At 35.1% G+C, this 16,915-nt stretch overlaps 4 protein-coding genes across 4 annotated transcripts; 3 read left to right on the top strand and 1 right to left on the bottom strand.

Moving 5' to 3' along the window:
* Positions 1–74: 74 nt before the first annotated feature.
* On the bottom strand, positions 75–3,186 carry HSFB3 (heat shock transcription factor B3). Its single transcript, XM_012972632.2, has 2 exons — positions 2,675–3,186; positions 75–767 (listed from the first exon to the last, which is right to left on the bottom strand). Exons 1-2 carry the CDS (start codon positions 2,921–2,923, stop codon positions 291–293), a joined length of 726 nt encoding a protein of 241 aa, XP_012828086.2. The 5' UTR covers positions 2,924–3,186; the 3' UTR covers positions 75–290.
* LOC105949341 (Trm112p-like protein) lies at positions 1,644–2,318 on the top strand. Its single transcript, XM_088824435.1, has one exon. The coding sequence runs from the start codon at positions 1,783–1,785 to the stop codon at positions 2,056–2,058; it is 276 nt and encodes a 91-aa protein (XP_088680561.1). The 5' UTR covers positions 1,644–1,782; the 3' UTR covers positions 2,059–2,318.
* A 2,177-nt stretch (positions 3,187–5,363) lies between the features above and the next one.
* On the top strand, positions 5,364–7,054 carry LOC148767771 (MATH domain and coiled-coil domain-containing protein At3g58250-like). The gene is made up of 6 exons (XM_088824784.1): positions 5,364–5,508; positions 5,604–5,733; positions 5,810–5,976; positions 6,251–6,533; positions 6,621–6,684; positions 6,989–7,054. Exons 1-6 carry the CDS (start codon positions 5,364–5,366, stop codon positions 7,052–7,054), a joined length of 855 nt encoding a protein of 284 aa, XP_088680910.1.
* A 5,865-nt stretch (positions 7,055–12,919) lies between these two features.
* Positions 12,920–16,792, top strand: NTRC (NADPH-dependent thioredoxin reductase C). Its single transcript, XM_012972681.2, has 10 exons — positions 12,920–13,298; positions 13,798–14,005; positions 14,098–14,203; positions 14,293–14,558; positions 15,273–15,552; positions 15,662–15,769; positions 15,855–15,941; positions 16,033–16,137; positions 16,317–16,447; positions 16,568–16,792. Exons 1-10 carry the CDS (start codon positions 13,091–13,093, stop codon positions 16,626–16,628), a joined length of 1,560 nt encoding a protein of 519 aa, XP_012828135.2. The 5' UTR covers positions 12,920–13,090; the 3' UTR covers positions 16,629–16,792.
* The last annotated feature ends 123 nt before the right edge of the window (positions 16,793–16,915 follow it).

Below are 16,915 nucleotides of genomic sequence, written 5' to 3'. Positions count from 1 at the left end.
TGTTACATTTAACTTTTACAAAATATGAGATATTAATATATAATATATTTTGCTTTGTACATTGCAAATGTAAATTAAGTTGGCAAATTATTTTCTTACATAAAAGATTTCCATTAAAACTTATTTACAATTCAAGACAAGCTAAATTAGGAACCGTCTCTTCACAGCTCCTTATACAACATTCTTGCATGTTACATATCTACGTAAAATTCCCTTTTTACCCCCAAAAATTTCATAAACTCTAATTTAGCTCCAAAAGATCATTTATTTATGCATATTGTTTAATTACCTTAACACCCTCCTCTAATCTCAACTCTCTTTCTTTTCTTCTCAATTTCACCCTCAACTTCCAATCTCACACCAAAAAGCTTTGGCCCCTCATTGTTTTCCTCTTCTTTTTGCTCTTCTTTCTTCCCACACTTGCCTCCATAGATAGCTACCAAATCAAGAAGTTCCTTACATTTCTTCTTCATAGTCGCCAGTTCGGAATTCAGAATCCCGTTTTCTTGCTTGAGTTTTTTGTTCTCGTCGATTAGGGTAGTGAATTCCGACGAAGACGAGGTTGATGAAGACCTTTGGTCTTCGTTTTCCGACGATTGATCTTTTCGCGGTGGTGGTGGTGGTGATTGTTGGTGGACTTTTACTTTAGGCTGCGACTTGTTGGACCATGCTTTCCTCCGACGGATCTCGCATAGTTGATCTCTTTCACCCTTACGGAACATGTCGTTGCTGAATTCCCACCGATTTGTTGCTATTTTACGAAAACCCTACACGTAATTGTTAGATAGAAAATAGTTAGCAGTTTGTATCAGATACTCTATTTTTGACATACAATACGAGATAAGCAATAAATTAACTTTAGTATATATGGGAAATGAAATTTAGTATAAAAGAATAAATTCATCAAGCAAAATTAATAAATAGTTTCTGAAATTGAAATTAGTTCATATGGTAATATTAAAATCTTATAATATAATCACACTAAGGCATTGTTTGATTGGTCCGAATGATCTCTGAATGGCAGCAATTCCTGATTCGGTCAGCGTTTCTTGTGTTCAGCATCTGAATTAAATGGTTAAGTGCTTAATGATTCAGTTTAAAACATATATCTTATTCAATCAGAGGTCGAGCTGAATGGCTATTTGACTAATTTATCCCATAAAACAATTCACGCCACTATGCTCTCTTGCAATTTCCTACTATTTCCCATTTTAAATATACTATTATTTAATTCTTTGTGTTGGTTTTGTTGGAATTTACCACTTCTATCTTGCCATCTATAGTAAAAAAACTTTAGGATTAAATTTATTTTATGCTTATTTACCACTTTTTGTCTAACATTTCTAGTGAAAGAATTAGAGTTAAATCTATTTATTCGTATTTACTTTTATTCAATTAATATCATTTAATTTATTAGGTCTATAATTACAAATATGTTTTTAAGGTTATGGTTACGATTATGTTTTTGTTTAAATATTATTCGTAATTTTGTTTATTAATGCATATGTTCAAAAAATTTGAAGGTTAATATAGTAAAATTATACGATTCAGACGTAATAAAATTTTAGTTACCAAACGATTTAAATGTTTAGTATTCAGCATTCAAGTACCCCTCTTAACCATTCAAATATCGATTCAACATTCAGTATTAAGCACTTAATAGTTAATACTATCAAACATAGCCTAAGTAAAAGTCGAAAAAATCCCCAAATTAGTAGGGCTTTTCAAATTACGAACAAAAGCCCAATTAAACCCAAATCGGAAGAACGAATCGGAATAAAAATGGTAAGAGCGAACGTGTCTCTTCTGAGAAGCGCCGGCGCCGGAATAAGCACCACTCTCGCCGAGATTCTTGTCTGCCCACTCTCCAAACAGCCCTTACGTCTTTGCGAGAAAACCAATTCGCTGATCAGCGATTCCATCGGCGTTTCGTTTCCGATTGTCGATGGAATTCCTCGCCTTGCGCCGGCCGACGGAACGATACTCGATGCGGACGATAACTCCGATTCCGGCGGTGTAGAAGATTCGCAGGATAAGGATTCAAGTGAGAAGAAGTAAGCATCTTTCATATTTCTATTTTTCACCCTATAATTTGCAGAAATGGTGTTTTTCACCCTATATTTATGATTAATTCAATCGTGATGGTGAACTTTTGCTCGATTGTTATGCTTATTCTATGTTAAATCCATCTATTTTTCTGATGTTATTGGCCCTTTAGGATTAAAACTAATTACATAGTTGATTTATTATATATGTGTGTAAGAGTGTAAACGAATCGAGTCGCCTTATTGTTACCATGCTTCAAAGTTGTGTTCTGAGCTTGGTTTGATTAGCAATCGAGTCGAACTCGAACGAGCTTTAATCGAGCTCGAATAACTTGATTTTTGTTACATATTTAATTATTTTTATTTGATGGAGCTTCATAGCTTATCGAACGAAAATATGTCCTCAAACTCGGTTCATTATGTTAACAAACCGAGCTCGAACTAACCTTTAACAAACTATCTCGAATCGAGTAGTCTGGTTTGATTTTCGGAATTGCGTGTGCAGTCATGCAAAGCTAGTGATAAGTATGTGCTTTGTGGTGGTGATCTATTATCATCTAATCATATAGAGTATTAAAAGAAAACAAGAATTTAAGAAAATCTAGAGAGAGAGAAAGAGAGATACATACATAAGTGTTGAGTTGCCGAACAAAGCTGGAGAAATTGCTGTGTTTAAAGAGTGTGGGGAGTAAGTCCCTCGAGAACTCCGCCGGTTGCCACACCACAAAGGCGGTGCCGCCTTCGTTCCAAGATATAACCTCGTCGGTCGCCGGATCCTCCACCAGCATATATGTCTTCATCAAGAAAGGAGGCGGCGGCAAACCCTTCCTCACATATTCCTCCACCAACAACCCCTTTTCACTCTGATCACTCTCCATTATAGAAACTTCTTTCTTCTTTTTTGTTATGTTATATATATATGTATGTATATGTGTATTTATATATATTTGGATTGGAAGAGGGAGAAAGAGGTTTTAGGAGGAGGAGGAGAGGTGGCGGAGGTGGTGGTAGGGGGTGGTGGAGAAGAGAAGAAGGGCGGTTAGAAACTCCCAACCCCAGCAATAAAAGCCCAACACGACTGATCCACAGTTCATGGGAAATGCAAGGAGCTTTTCTTCTGGCCCCTTCTCACAAACCAACCAAATATTGCTTTGTACGTATCCTCTATATATATACATACATACATTGTATCTATCTCTCTATATGTGTGTGTGTATGTGTGTGTGTGAAGTGTAAACGCACATAGGATTTGTGTGTATTGACTTATTGGGATAGAGACACCATGCACCTTCCACATCTTTTCTTTATGTGCTATTTATTATTTTCAATTGGTTGAGTTTTTCTTTCTTGTAGATGACATTTTTTTTCTGCCATATGAATTTTTCAACCTTGGAGTGGGTGAAAATTTGGGCATTTTATTCAAATGTTACCCCACATTTTTTCTAATGTGAATTTCCATTATAGATCAATAATATTAGATATTGGTTCAAGTTAATTAAAACGGGTAAAGACCGAGTATTAGTATTAAATGTGTCGTGTTTTCATTGACATTGTGAATTCATTCATCATCCCTTGTACAGTAGTTTGCATATCGTTCGAGAGATGCAAATCAGACTGGGTTAACAATATGTGACGAGCTTAATTTAAAATAATGTCGGACTCTCTTGTTTACCGTGTCAAAATGCAATGATGTTTCTAGAAGGTTTTTTGTACATAGTATATCTTGAATTTGTTGATTTTCGAACATCACATAGATTGTCCAAGTCCATATGAATGATCGATGTATTTATTCTAGAACAATCAAAATACACAATTTATGACGTGGGGCCTATCTCCGATCTCTTCAACTTATGAAACGACGGGTGGCACCAGCTCGGACTGTTCTAGAACAATCAAATATCTTTATGTTGGACATTTAATTTACCTCAATCGGATATTAAAACCTTATTGTAGAATTTGAAACTTGAGGGATGAATTCGCAATTTTCTAATTTATCAAAACAAGGACTCATTCGTCTAAAAAAAATTAGTGGACTAATTAAATATGTGACAAGTGTAATTATTTAATTAATTATATATTGTTTGTTAAATCAAATAAAGGTTTGATGTGCTGATTAATTACCAAATTATATTCTAAAAATGTAGCGTGCCAATTGGTTTAATGTATTTAGAATTTATGTCACAGTTGTGTTTTGAATGTTAGTTCCACCATAATCTTTATGACAACTTTCGAATTTTCTTTTTCTACATAGTGACTTTTGTTGACTTTGTTGCATGAGTTATTTTCTTGTCTGAAATTTATCTGCGTCACTAACAAGACTACCCATTTTCAATCAAATATTTTATCAAGAAAAATAAATAAATAGCCGTATTTTTTCATTAATGTAAGAATGAATTAAGCTCTTAAGAATGTTTTTTTTTTTATTGTAAATAAGAAATTACTTGATACTAAATTCAAAATCGATTGTTAAAAGCTGGTTTGAGTTCAGTTCATTAGCATAACGAATCAAATTTAAATATATATTTTCATTCGATATATAAGCTATGAAGTTTGGCTCGAGCTCGATTAGAAGAAAATAATTTAAAAAAAAAATGAGTTTGATTAGTAGGTGTTTGGTTCAACTTATCAAATCAAACTGAAACATAATTTTTAAAACTCAATAAAAATTCAAACAACTATGCATTTATAATTAATTGAAACTTGTAGGAAAAAGTTATCAATAGTTGTTGGGATAAGTCTTCTTTGTCATACTCATAAAGATTAAAGGGTTAATATTTCCTATATATACTTTCCACATATATAATTACAAAAAGTTATCAATAGTTTTTGTTCTTTTTTTTTCTTTTTTTTTTATAACAAACAACCGCGACCCTATACTGTAATTGATAAACTTCAATCTCTCGCGCAATAGCATGTAAACCTCATGAGATTAAAAGTAAACTTCAATATTAAGAAATAGTTCGTAAACAACACGAGAATTGTAAAAATGTAAATGTATGAAAATGCATAAATAACAAAAAATAAATTAATTTAATCAATTCGTGACGATATGAAATGGAATAATAGGAAAAAGAATAATGGGCTATAAGCTAGAACAACAAATAAAGCCATAATCATTTATTAGAGAAGATGGGCCCTAAAAGCCCTAAAATTTATTTATTTTTTTAAATATTAAATATAATAAACTAGAAATCGACCTTCTCTCTTTATTTTCTGTTGCTATATATATATACTTAACCTTTTGGAACTAATTATGGTTTATTTTTTGTTGCTATATATTTAGCCTTTTGGAATTAGGGTTTATTTTATTCTGCCAAAATGGAGTTTGTGGTGATTGGTTTGGGTGCACTAGGTTTAGGTTTGCTTTTAGATAGCTTAACAGGAGGAGATTCTACGAAGCCACGAAACCCCGTTCCAAGAATTAAGGAGCAAAATTCCGTCGCGGATAACGACGACGACGAGGGTTCGTATATATTTTGCAAATTTATTTCTTAGTTAAACTTTTTTTTTTGGGTTTTTACATTAACCGTTTATGTTTTTTACGATTCGGTTCGGTAGGATTGATGGTGGAAACAAGAGATGCATCGCCTGCACATTTTGCGACCAAACTTAATTCTTTCTCCCTACTTTCTAAATACGGCATTCATAAATACGAAAGCAGGAAATTCGTAGCTGGAGATTATAATTGGTAATGTTTATATATATGTGTCACATTTTTTTATTTTTTTGAATATATAGAGTAAAATCTAGTTGCACTTGGACAGGAGACTAATAATTTACCCCGACGGTAAAGAAAACGGTGACCGTGACCATATCTCTGTGTACCTGGCTATGACTGAAACCAGTTCTTTGCCTCAAGACTGGGAGTTTAATGTCACATTCACTATCTTTTTGTATAACCAGATCTTAGACAAATATGCTTGCTTTCGAGGTACAGTAGAACCTCGATAAATTAATACAGTAATTTATTTCGGCTACGACTAGGTGTAAACATACTAAACTTTTAGTTCGATAATTTAATATTTCGCTAAATTAATAGGATTTTGCTAGTCCCTACTCTATTAATTTATAGAGGTTTAACTGTATGTATTTAGTTTTGTATCTTCAAGAACAAGTTTATATATATATATATATATATATATATATATATATTATTTATAGTATTTATATATATTTATAATTAACAAGTCTTGTTAATTCTCTAGTTAACGAGCGGTGTTTTAATGGAACAACGTCCAAATGGGGATTTTCGAAACTGATCTCCAAGAAAGCATTGACTGATCAGTCAAGTGGATACCTTGTTGAGGACAACATTGTGCTTGGTGCTGAAGTTCTAGTCATCAAACGACATCGAGTCATTGAGACCGTCAATCTCCTCAAACCCACCGAAGTTCCGCAAACACGCGATTGGAAGATTCAAGAATTTTCTATATTGGAAGAAGATGGTGTTTGGATTTCTGAAGAATTTACCCTAGCAAATTTTAATTGGTATTTCTTTCTCTTCTTTCTTATGTCCAATTTCTATTCTAGATAATTTATCAATTATTACTACTTAATTTAAATTTATAAACCCAGGAAACTGAAGCTATATCCAAATCGAGATTCCGATTCAAAAGGTCGTGAATTGTTAATGGAGTTGGTGTGTGTTAGTGCAAATAGCTTCGATGACTATCAAAAAATAAAGGCGGAGTTTTGCATACGCCTAAACGGAAGACCCGGTTTTGTTCAAAGCTCTCGAAAACGTAAATTTCTTTTAACTAAGAATTATTAATTACATTTTATGTTTACATTACTAAGCATGCATGCATTGTGTAAGTTTCTATCTTAAGGCAAAGTTAAAATCTTACCATCAATTTTGTAATTTTGAAATTAGGTAATTCCTTTTTAGTTCAATGAGTTTCTTTTATAATAAATTTGGTATATTCATTCTTAAATATGTCTAGATGTACTATTTGGCTCACGAAAATTTCCGGTGTTGCAGTTTCTCATTGGTTTACATCTTCGGATAAGTCTTGCGTAGAGAGGGCATCCGTAAATTTTGCTACAATTCGTAATTGGAAAGGTCTCCTTATTGATGATTGTTGCAGTCTACAATTGGAAATTTTGGTACAACTTATTGTTTAGTATATATTAATAGTATGTTTCTTGGGATATTATTATGTTTCTTATTTTCAACTTTGATCCTTGGATATTTTGGTTAGAGTTTATGCAATTTGGATGTATATACTCTATACTCTATATTATATGCATGTCTGTTACTTTACATTATGAAAGTTTTAGATTATTAGTTTTTAATTCATTATAGTCATTATTAGTTTTTAAAGGATTTAAGGTATAATGAATTTTGTATAGGTGGGTTTTGAGCCTAAGAAAAAACAACATTTTTTTTGAGTCGTATGGTCATTCTATGTTGTGATTGTTTAATATATGATAGCCATAAAAATGTCTTAGCAAATTATTTATTTTTAAATTGTTTTATTCCATGTATGAAACTCCATTGGGTTAGAGCAATAGCCCAGCATACATAACTTTGTCGTCTATAATTAATTTAGCCCATTTAAAATAGATTAGAAAGAGTTAGACTAGAAAAACTAAACAAATTTAGCTGATTCAAATTAGAGTAAAAAGTTAAACTAAAAATGGCTCAAAATTAGAGAAGGCAAAATAAAAAACGGTATTCGCAGAATGAAACAATATTTAACATTTCAGCACTATTAATTATTAATTGATTCCAGTTCAACTATATTTGCATATCAAATATTAGAGACATTATATATTAATTAAACTATAAAACTTTAACCACAATATTATTAAAAATTAAAGGCGAGATAACAGTAATAATACTCTGCATGGTAGTAGATAATCTCCTATAAAATCATAGAGAATACTAGGGTCTTGGCTTCAAGAAGTGGGATCCAGCAGCAGTAGAGTTGGTCGCAGGAGCGGCAGCGAAAATGGTCGGCGGAAAGGACCAGGGGCAGCAGAGTTGGTTGTCGGAGCGGCAACATATTTGGTCGCCGGAGAAGGTGCAGCGGAAGCAGAGTTGGTCGCCGGAGCACCAACAGAAATGGTCGCCGGAGAAGGTCTAGCCACTGCCGATGTAGAAGTAATCCTCCTCAGCCTAACTCTATTGACATAAAACATAGCCAACAGACTTAAGCCCATGGTTATCCAGTTCCTTCTTATGAAGTCCCATGTTCTTCGGAAGCCATTATTCTCCCAGCACCACTCCCAAAGAGCTGTCACTCCAATTGTGACTCCAGCATATTGCACAATTGTTTCACAAACTGATATTCCCCTCGGCGGCCTGGGCCCCTCTCTCATGATGGGAATCACAAACACCATCGGTCGCCGGTTTACTCCCTCCGAATTAGTTCCTGCACTTACTCCCTCTGAACTAGCTCCGGCGCCGCCTGTGATTCTTCTCATTTGATTTGGTAACCACGCCTTGAACATACTCGTCAAATGCACCATAAATTCGACAACGTCTTTCACTCCCTTAAACAACTCCCACGACTGCTGCACCCACGACATAGATCTGCAACCAAAGCAATTACACACATTAATTAATACAAATCACAGATTCTGCACACATTAAACAACCCAACAAATACCCTCAAATCTTCAACTCTAGAATGGCAGCTGAGAAAACCAAAGAGAAAAGAGAAATGTCGAGAAATTATTGATTAAGAGAGAGAGAAGGCAAAATATTGATCTCAAATCTTCAACTCTAGAATGGCAGCTGAGAAAACCAAAGAGAAAAGAGAAATGTCGAGAAATTATTGATTAAGAGAGAGAGAAGGCAAAATATTGATCTGTGAACTGTAACCACTAACCACACACACAGTTCGCCCAAATTGCATAAGAAAAAATGCAGAAATTAAAAACAAAATCTACTTATTTCACCAGGAAAGTGCACACACACACACACAACATGAAAGGATTTTCTAAGTACCTTGGAAAAGAGAGAAACCCAAAGATAAAATGTCTTTTAATTTAGAGAGAGAAAACCAAAGATAAATGTCTTTTAGAGAGAGAATTATTGATTAAGATAGAGGAGCCAAAATATTGAACTGTGAAGTGAACTGGTTATATATATATATATATATATATATATATATATATATATATATATATATATATATATATATATAGTTACGCAGTATCCACGCCAGGTTGAGATTTAATTTGGTGTGGTCGCGCGCTTAGACGTTATGGTGTGGTCGCCCTAGACACGGCCACACAAAAAATGCAGAATTTAGGATTCGAACTCGGGGGGCCCGATCGATTTTGTAGAACACCAACCACTCGGACAACATTACTAATAATAAAACGATCCTAACTACTAATACATACATACATATAAGACTGTAAAATGATTATAATAAGTAATAACAAATGCATATCTTACATATAAAAGAAAGAAACGCTGGGCAACCCTAAAAAACCCTAATGGTATTTCTGTAATTATTTATTTTTAATATTTTTTACTAATTTCTAACTATAATTTTAACAATTATCAATCTCTGATTTTTTATCAATATTATGTATTACATTGATTATTTTTTTCACTTTTGAAATAATATTCCGTGCATCGCACGGGGGAAAAATGCTAGTATATTAATAAAAATGATAGTACTAATTGTGATGTTCACTATTATTAATATTAAAAATCTCCACTAATAACAAATATATATATATATATATATATATATATATATATATATATATATAATTTTGAAAATATATATAAAAAAAATACGATTTAATTTAAAAGAAAGATTGAAATTTGTTTTTTTTAAATTTTGAAATTTTGAAAAAAATTCAATTATTATTTTCACTTATAAATACCCCTAATCCAATCTTCACAACTTTTATTTTATTTAGTTTATGTCTCGATATTAATCGTTTAATTTTTTTTCTAAAATTGTTTAGTGTTTAAGTTCAACTTTTTTTTTTAATTTTGAATTTAAAGTTAATCTCAAGTTTTAATTTAAGTTTTTTTTCCTTTATTGTGGTTATTTGAAAAAAAAATTGGAAAACCGGTTAGGACCCGGACCCGGCCCGAACCCCGATGAACGGACCCTGGACCCGGACCAGCCTTTCCACGGGTCAATTTCGGGTCCCCTAAAAGTCGGACCCGGACCCGACCCGCCTCCCCACGGGTCGGTTTCGGGTCCCCTAAAAGTCGCGCCCGGACCCGCCCGCCCCGTGGTCGTGTCTAGTCGCCCATGCAATCTGATTTATACGATTACACTTTTCTCCCGCTTCTTGCATTTACTTTGTAAATGACCAATGTATCATCGGGAAAATATATATACTTAACAGCTATTATATTCCTATTATCAATCGCAACTCCCTCCTAGTTATTCCATAAATTAGTTTATAAGCAATTAATATATCAAGGACTATTTTTGTTGGGTTGATGGGATGGAATTGGATTAGGACATCATTTTCGAAAAACACTGCGTGGATTGATGCTTTTAGACTGCAAACTCGGATATGGTTCGCCGGATTCGGTGTGGTCGGATTAGACACGGCCATGGGACGGTTTTGGGCCTGGAACCGGCCCGAACCGGCCCGTTGATGGCCCAAACCGGCCCGTTGACCGGGTGAACCGGCTCGGACCCGTGAACCGGCCCGTCCTACCCGGGACGAGCCCGGTTCTAAGAAATGGTGAACCGTGAACCGCCGGGCCGGCCCGGCGGTTCACCCGGATTTAAAAAAAAAAAAAGAAAATTCAAAAAAATTCAAAAAAAAACAAATAACGGCTAGTGAACCGGCCGTTATTTACTTTTTTTTTGAATTTTTTTCCCCCTCAATTTACTTATTTATCAAATATTTCAAAAAAACAAAAAAAAAATTCAAAATTTCCGGACTGACCCGGAACCGGCCCGAACCGGCGGGCCGACCCGGCCCGCTGAACCATCCATACTACGGGCCGGTTCCGGTTCCGGAAAATGTGAACCGTGAACCGGTTTGAACCGGCCCGAAATCGGCCCGAACCGGTCCGTGGCCGTGTGTAGATTAGGAGATCCATCAGCCCCAAATCAGCCCACCAAAACCGCCCCAAGGGTAATTTTGTCACTTTCGATATATATATATATATATATATATATATATATATATATATATATATATATATATATATATATATATATATATATTGATTCGGTAAAGAATTACTATCTTGGCCCATTGAAAGAAGGCCCAATAGTGGCCCAATTATTGGGAGGCCCACGAGAATCCACTCCAAGGCGAGAGGAGGGGGATTCCCGCTCGTTCAAAAAGAGGGCGAGAGCAAGGAGTATTATCTAAAAAGAAGAGCAACACCGCCGACGTAATTTAATGCGTGTCTTCTCAAAATGTCAGGAATAGCAGAGAATATACAGACTAGGTGATTCGGTAAATCATTGTTCTGGGCCTATCTAGGAAACCTAATCGAGAGTCGATCTCGGGGAACGAGAGGTAAGTTGTTCTCAGTGGCGAGAGGGCAAATGGGAGATTTGTAAGATATGGTCTAAGATATCTGAGGCAATCGTCTTGCATTTAATGCCCCTCTCCTCAAATGTCAAAAGATGTCAGAGAATATGCAATCTAGGGAATAAGCAGCCCACAACACTATTCATAACACTGTTCACCGAGGGGACATGTAAGTTTAATTTAATAGTCATTAGAAGTGACATCTAAAAGAGGAGTGGAGTCCGTGTTTGGAATCCGTTCTCAGGAGCTCTTCCTATAAATAGGAAGGATTAATTCATCAGAGGATCATCCTTTTTTCCATAATTACAAAACATATAATCTATTCTTTAAAATCTCTTAAAACCAGAAATATACTGATTTGATCGTCGGAGTGCTAACTCCGGCCTCAGCCCGGTTTTCCTTGTCTTTGTTCTTATTCGCAGAATCCAGAAGATCCACCAACATATTCGGATCCAGGAGATCCATCAGCTTATTTGGTTGAATCATATATATATATTTGAAATTAGTTGCATCTTTATTGATTTTTGTACTTAGGATAGATAAATATTTTGGCACAGACGAAGTTACCCCAATATTAAAAGTACTGTAAATACTTGAATTTTAAGATTTTTTTTTATTAAAAAAATACCAAATACTATGAATAGGGGTGCAAGTTGGAACGGAATTTCCAATTTCAGACGGTTCCGATTCGAAAAGTTCCGATTTTGGAACACCTTTTTTCATTCCGACTTTCAAAATTTCGATTTCTGAATTTTTCCGATTTTTTTGGATTGGAATTGGAATTATATAAAACAAATTTGGAACTTCCGATTTCCAATCCGATTTAATTCCGAAATTAATTCCGAAAAATTCCATTTTTTTCCGAAACATACACCTGTAAATAATATATATTATATAAAACTTATTTTCCGAAAAATGCACCTATAAGTTTTGTTTTAGGATTTTGACATAATGAATTTTCGTTAGAAGTTTTATTGGATATTATGTTGTGTTTATTTTTATTTATTTTTTACTGAAATTTAATAGTTATTAGTCTTACTTTTATCAACGTGGATGTTCTTATTTTTGAAAAATTATGAACATTATAGAAAATTTCGGCTAAGTTTTGAAATTTTAAAGCTTATGTGATTTCCGATTTTTTTCCGAAATTCCAAAATTTCCGAGCCTTTTGGAATTGGAATATATTTTTAGATTCCGAAAATTTTGGAATTGGAATTGAAATTGATTTAATACTTCCGAATCTATGTGGAAATTTTCCGAAAAGGCTAGTTCCGATCTGATCCATCCGACTTGCAGCGCTAACATCAATTGAATTTAGAAAATATATGTAATATTACAAAATTATCCTTCCAATTTTCTCTTCTTTATTTATTTATTTATTTATAATTATTAAGAAAAAGTAATTCGATTTTTGATGGACTGATTTGGTTAAAGGGGATATCGTATTGTCCGAAACCAATAGCAGTCAGTCACTCCGCTTCCCAAGATAACAAACGGCCACCAAATCGGAGCCGGAGCACAATTCGGATTCGGGCTCCGATTCCGAGCCCGACCCGGCCTAAATGGCTACTCCTTTCGCTCTCAACGCCGCCCTCTTTCCTTCTCGCAACAATTTAATCCTCCTCAAAAGCGGGTCGACCCGCGGACGAGCCGCTCCGCTCGAAGCAGCTGGTTTCTCAACTCGGTTGATTCACCACCGCATATATCGCTCCGCCTTCCGCGTCGCCGCCGTAGCAAGTTCCGTCGAGGAACAGCCCAACTCTTCTTCAGGTTTTCCTCATTCAGATTGGGAATTTGCGTACTGTAGAGTGTTGCGTGTTGACTTGATAATTTATCTTAAATTTGAAAATAACGATGGATTTGTGTAGACTTGGTTCAGAAGAGGAATTGAAATTGGATGCCCTAGTTATTTAATGCTCTTGCTACTGGTTTAGCTGTTAATTAAGTCCTTCTAAACTAATTTTGTGCATTATCCTTGCAAAATTGTTTTATGAATTTGAATTATTTGGAGAAAAATCTTAAATAGAGTAAAGTGCAGATGAATCTTGTGTTCATGCCTCAACAATTTGAATTTATTAGCATTGTCTTGTGTGATTGTTGACTGTTGTTGACTGTCGTCTGTCGTATGCTAGTCGACTTGTTGCACGAAAACGAAGCTCTCGTCAAACGATTTAGTTTTTTTTTGCATTGATTTGTATTAATGTCTAGTTCCATTTGAGTCTTCTGTTAGCTTCGTTCCTAAATGCGTTTGGATCGTTCTCGTTTGCAGCTCGGGATATTGAGAATCTGGTGATAATAGGATCGGGGCCCGCGGGATACACAGCAGCAATATATGCTGCTAGAGCCAATCTGAAGCCCGTAGTGTTTGAAGGGTATCAAGTAGGTGGTGTTCCAGGTGGACAATTGATGACCACAACTGAAGTCGAGAATTTCCCGGGTTTTCCCGATGGAATAACTGGTCCAGACTTAATGGATAGGTATTTATTTCGACTCTAGAAACTGCCCCGTTTTCTTTAGATCTCGATTCATGCTTTGCTAATATTCTCTCGGATTTTTTTTTTGTCAATAGGATGCGACGGCAAGCTGAGCGTTGGGGAGCGGAATTATATCAAGAGGATGTGGAATTCGTTGATGTTAGAAACAGACCTTTCACAGTGCAAAGTAGCGAACGCAAGGTGATAAATAGCACAAGTATCGTATTTTGAGAATTTTCAGTTGTCTACACTTTGGTGAATCATGATTTTTTTTCTCTCGATTTTTTCAGGTAAAATGCCACAGTATTATATATGCTACTGGGGCAACTGCAAGGAGGCTGAGATTGCCTCGAGAAGACGAGTTTTGGAGTAGAGGAATCAGTGCATGTGCAATTTGTGATGGAGCATCTCCATTGTTTAAAGGACAAGTCCTTGCTGTCGTCGGAGGAGGCGACACAGCTACAGAGGAAGCTCTGTACTTGACTAAATACGCTCGTCATGTACACTTGCTTGTTCGTCGGGACCAATTGAGGGCATCAAAAGCAATGCAAGATAGGTGAGTTTATACATACTTGAAATATATCTTTATCCTTTTAAGTTGTTAATCGGGCTTTATTTTTAGTAATATTTTACTTTGAGGTGTCAAAATAAGGTTCGTACAGGAACTTGTTCTCTCTCTTATCTGCTTCGTCTTACAATATTGTGGCTTTTGAATGAAAAATCTGCGTCTATCATAAATCATGTTTTCACCAAGGCCTCGTTTGGTTGCCAAAATAGGATTAGCCAAGATAAGATTAAATAATCTAATGAATACCCAATTGTTTTTATTGGACCCCGGAAGATCCAACGAAAAAGCTCCCTAAAAGGCATGATAACATAATATTTCCGGGTCGACCCGGGGCATTTATTGGGTTTACCAAACATCAAACAAAGTCCAATTATTTAATTAATGATGGCTAATCAAATGTACAAAGTGAAGTTTGACAACAGTAGTGAATTTATCCGAAGAACTCTTGCTTGAGTGATCCATTGTTAGTTTCTCAATTAGAATACACAGCTAATGAAGGATAAAAATTGCATTGATGTATACAAACGTAAAAAATTAGAACTATGCCTCGAAAAAACATTTATTTAATAACCATCATAATCCTTATAATTTATTTCTTAGGATATATATCATACGGGATTGAATTACTAATAAGCAATTTTTTTGAAGTTTCAAGTTCGTGAATGTTTGTTTAACAGGTTGATATTATGGCGAATGTTTCAGAGTATTCAACAACCCAAACGTGACCGTCCACTTCAATACAGAACCAGTGGATGTCGTCAGCAACACTAAAGGGCAAATGTCCGGGATTTTGGTCAGAAAAGTCAACACTAATGAAGAATCCGTCCTCGAATTAAAAGGCTTGTTTTACGGGATCGGTCATTCACCGAACAGCCAGTTGTTGGATGGCCAGGTGGATCTCGATTCCTCTGGCTATGTTTTGGTCGAAGAAGGTTCTGCTAGAACTTCTGTTGACGGTGTATTTGCTGCTGGTGATGTACAGGTAGTAATAATAATAATATTGCATACATTCATTCGACTAGTAGTTATGCTCTTTTTTTCTGTCTTAATCTCATGAACTAGGATCTTGGTTTTTGTTGTCTGAAAATTAGGATCATGAATGGAGACAAGCTGTAACTGCAGCTGGATCGGGATGCGTTGCAGCTCTCTCGGTTGAAAGATATCTTACGAGCGAAGATCTACTCATCGAATTTCATCAGGTATGCGACCACACAACAACACACACACACAAAAAAAAAAGTTGATTGAAACTGTCTTACGTTTTTATTTATTATTAAAATACAGCCTGTGACGGAAGAGGTTAAGAAAGAACTTACTGACAAAGATGTAAACGAAGGTTTCGATATCACACTGACGAAACACAGGGGTCAGGTATGTGCGACTTCTCTACAAGCTTTTTAACTTATCGAACTTACATAAATACGATATTATTTACGTATTGAATTCTTTTTTGTCATTGTAGTATGCTCTACGGAAGCTGTACCATGAAAGCCCAAGACTTATATGTGTTCTATATACGTCACCGACATGTGGTCCTTGTCGGACCTTGAAACCAATTCTAAGCAAGGTAATATATATATATGTGTGTGTGTGTGTGTGTGTGTGTGTGTGTTATCGATTTACTGGAAGAAAAAAGAAGCAGAACTGAGTTTGGAATACTTGTTAGTCAAAGTGATTTATTACACATGCTTACGATTGCACAACGAAATGTCCTGAAATAGTGTACGGTGAACTTGTGTGTGGCAGGTAATAGAAGAATTCGACAAGAATGTCCATTTTGTGGAGATCGACATCGAGGAAGATCAAGAAATTGCCGAGGCAGCTGGAATTATGGGCACACCTTGTGTACAGTTTTTCAAGAACAAGGAAATGATCAGGTTCGTTATAATAATAATAAAATATTTTTAAAACGAGGCGAGATTATGATTTACGGTGCAGTTATCGACTGCATTAAAGAGAATATATGTTGATATCGGTTTTTCGATTCCAATCTACAGGACTCTATCGGGTGTGAAAATGAAGAAAGAGTACAGAACATTCATCGAAGCAAATAAGTAAGTCGGTCTTTCCGGAAATTTTATCGATTCATATTCAATTTTGATATTTTCCTAAATGTGGAAAAATAGCAAATATTTGGCTTGTTAAATGTGAGCATTGAATATTATCGAATATACGTGGAATAATATATGTGTAAGAATAAAACTCTGGAGTTCTCTTGCAAACATCTGACCTAATTTTCTGAACTAGGTTAAGCCACGTCTGTTGGGAATAAAAATATATAAAAATTGTTGTTTTATAATTAACAATACATGCATATTAATCCAAATTTAAATTATTTAAATCCC

This window comes from Erythranthe guttata, chromosome 10, assembly GCF_056151865.1.
Source record: "Erythranthe guttata isolate IM_541 chromosome 10, IM_541, whole genome shotgun sequence".
Taxonomy (NCBI): Eukaryota; Viridiplantae; Streptophyta; class Magnoliopsida; order Lamiales; family Phrymaceae; genus Erythranthe; species Erythranthe guttata.
This window is presented reverse-complemented; position numbering and strand designations above follow the sequence as displayed.

What these genes read in the sequence shown, in the direction of transcription:
- LOC105949341 (XM_088824435.1), top strand. Translation starts at nt 1,783, where the DNA reads ATGGTAAGAGCGAACGTGTCTCTTCTGAGAAGCGCCGGCGCCGGAATA.
- LOC148767771 (XM_088824784.1), top strand. Translation starts at nt 5,364, where the DNA reads ATGGAGTTTGTGGTGATTGGTTTGGGTGCACTAGGTTTAGGTTTGCTT. An exon ending in GTAGCTGGAGATTATAATTG is followed by an intron (nt 5,734 to 5,809) that starts GTAATGTTTATA and finishes GCACTTGGACAG; the next exon opens with GAGACTAATAATTTACCCCG. An exon ending in ACCCTAGCAAATTTTAATTG is followed by an intron (nt 6,534 to 6,620) that starts GTATTTCTTTCT and finishes TTATAAACCCAG; the next exon opens with GAAACTGAAGCTATATCCAA.
- NTRC (XM_012972681.2), top strand. Translation starts at nt 13,091, where the DNA reads ATGGCTACTCCTTTCGCTCTCAACGCCGCCCTCTTTCCTTCTCGCAAC. An exon ending in TTGCTGCTGGTGATGTACAG is followed by an intron (nt 15,553 to 15,661) that starts GTAGTAATAATA and finishes TCTGAAAATTAG; the next exon opens with GATCATGAATGGAGACAAGC. An exon ending in TGACGAAACACAGGGGTCAG is followed by an intron (nt 15,942 to 16,032) that starts GTATGTGCGACT and finishes TTGTCATTGTAG; the next exon opens with TATGCTCTACGGAAGCTGTA.
- HSFB3 (XM_012972632.2), bottom strand. Translation starts at nt 2,923, where the DNA reads ATGGAGAGTGATCAGAGTGAAAAGGGGTTGTTGGTGGAGGAATATGTG. An exon ending in TTCGGCAACTCAACACTTAT is followed by an intron (nt 768 to 2,674) that starts GTATGTATCTCT and finishes AATTACGTGTAG; the next exon opens with GGTTTTCGTAAAATAGCAAC.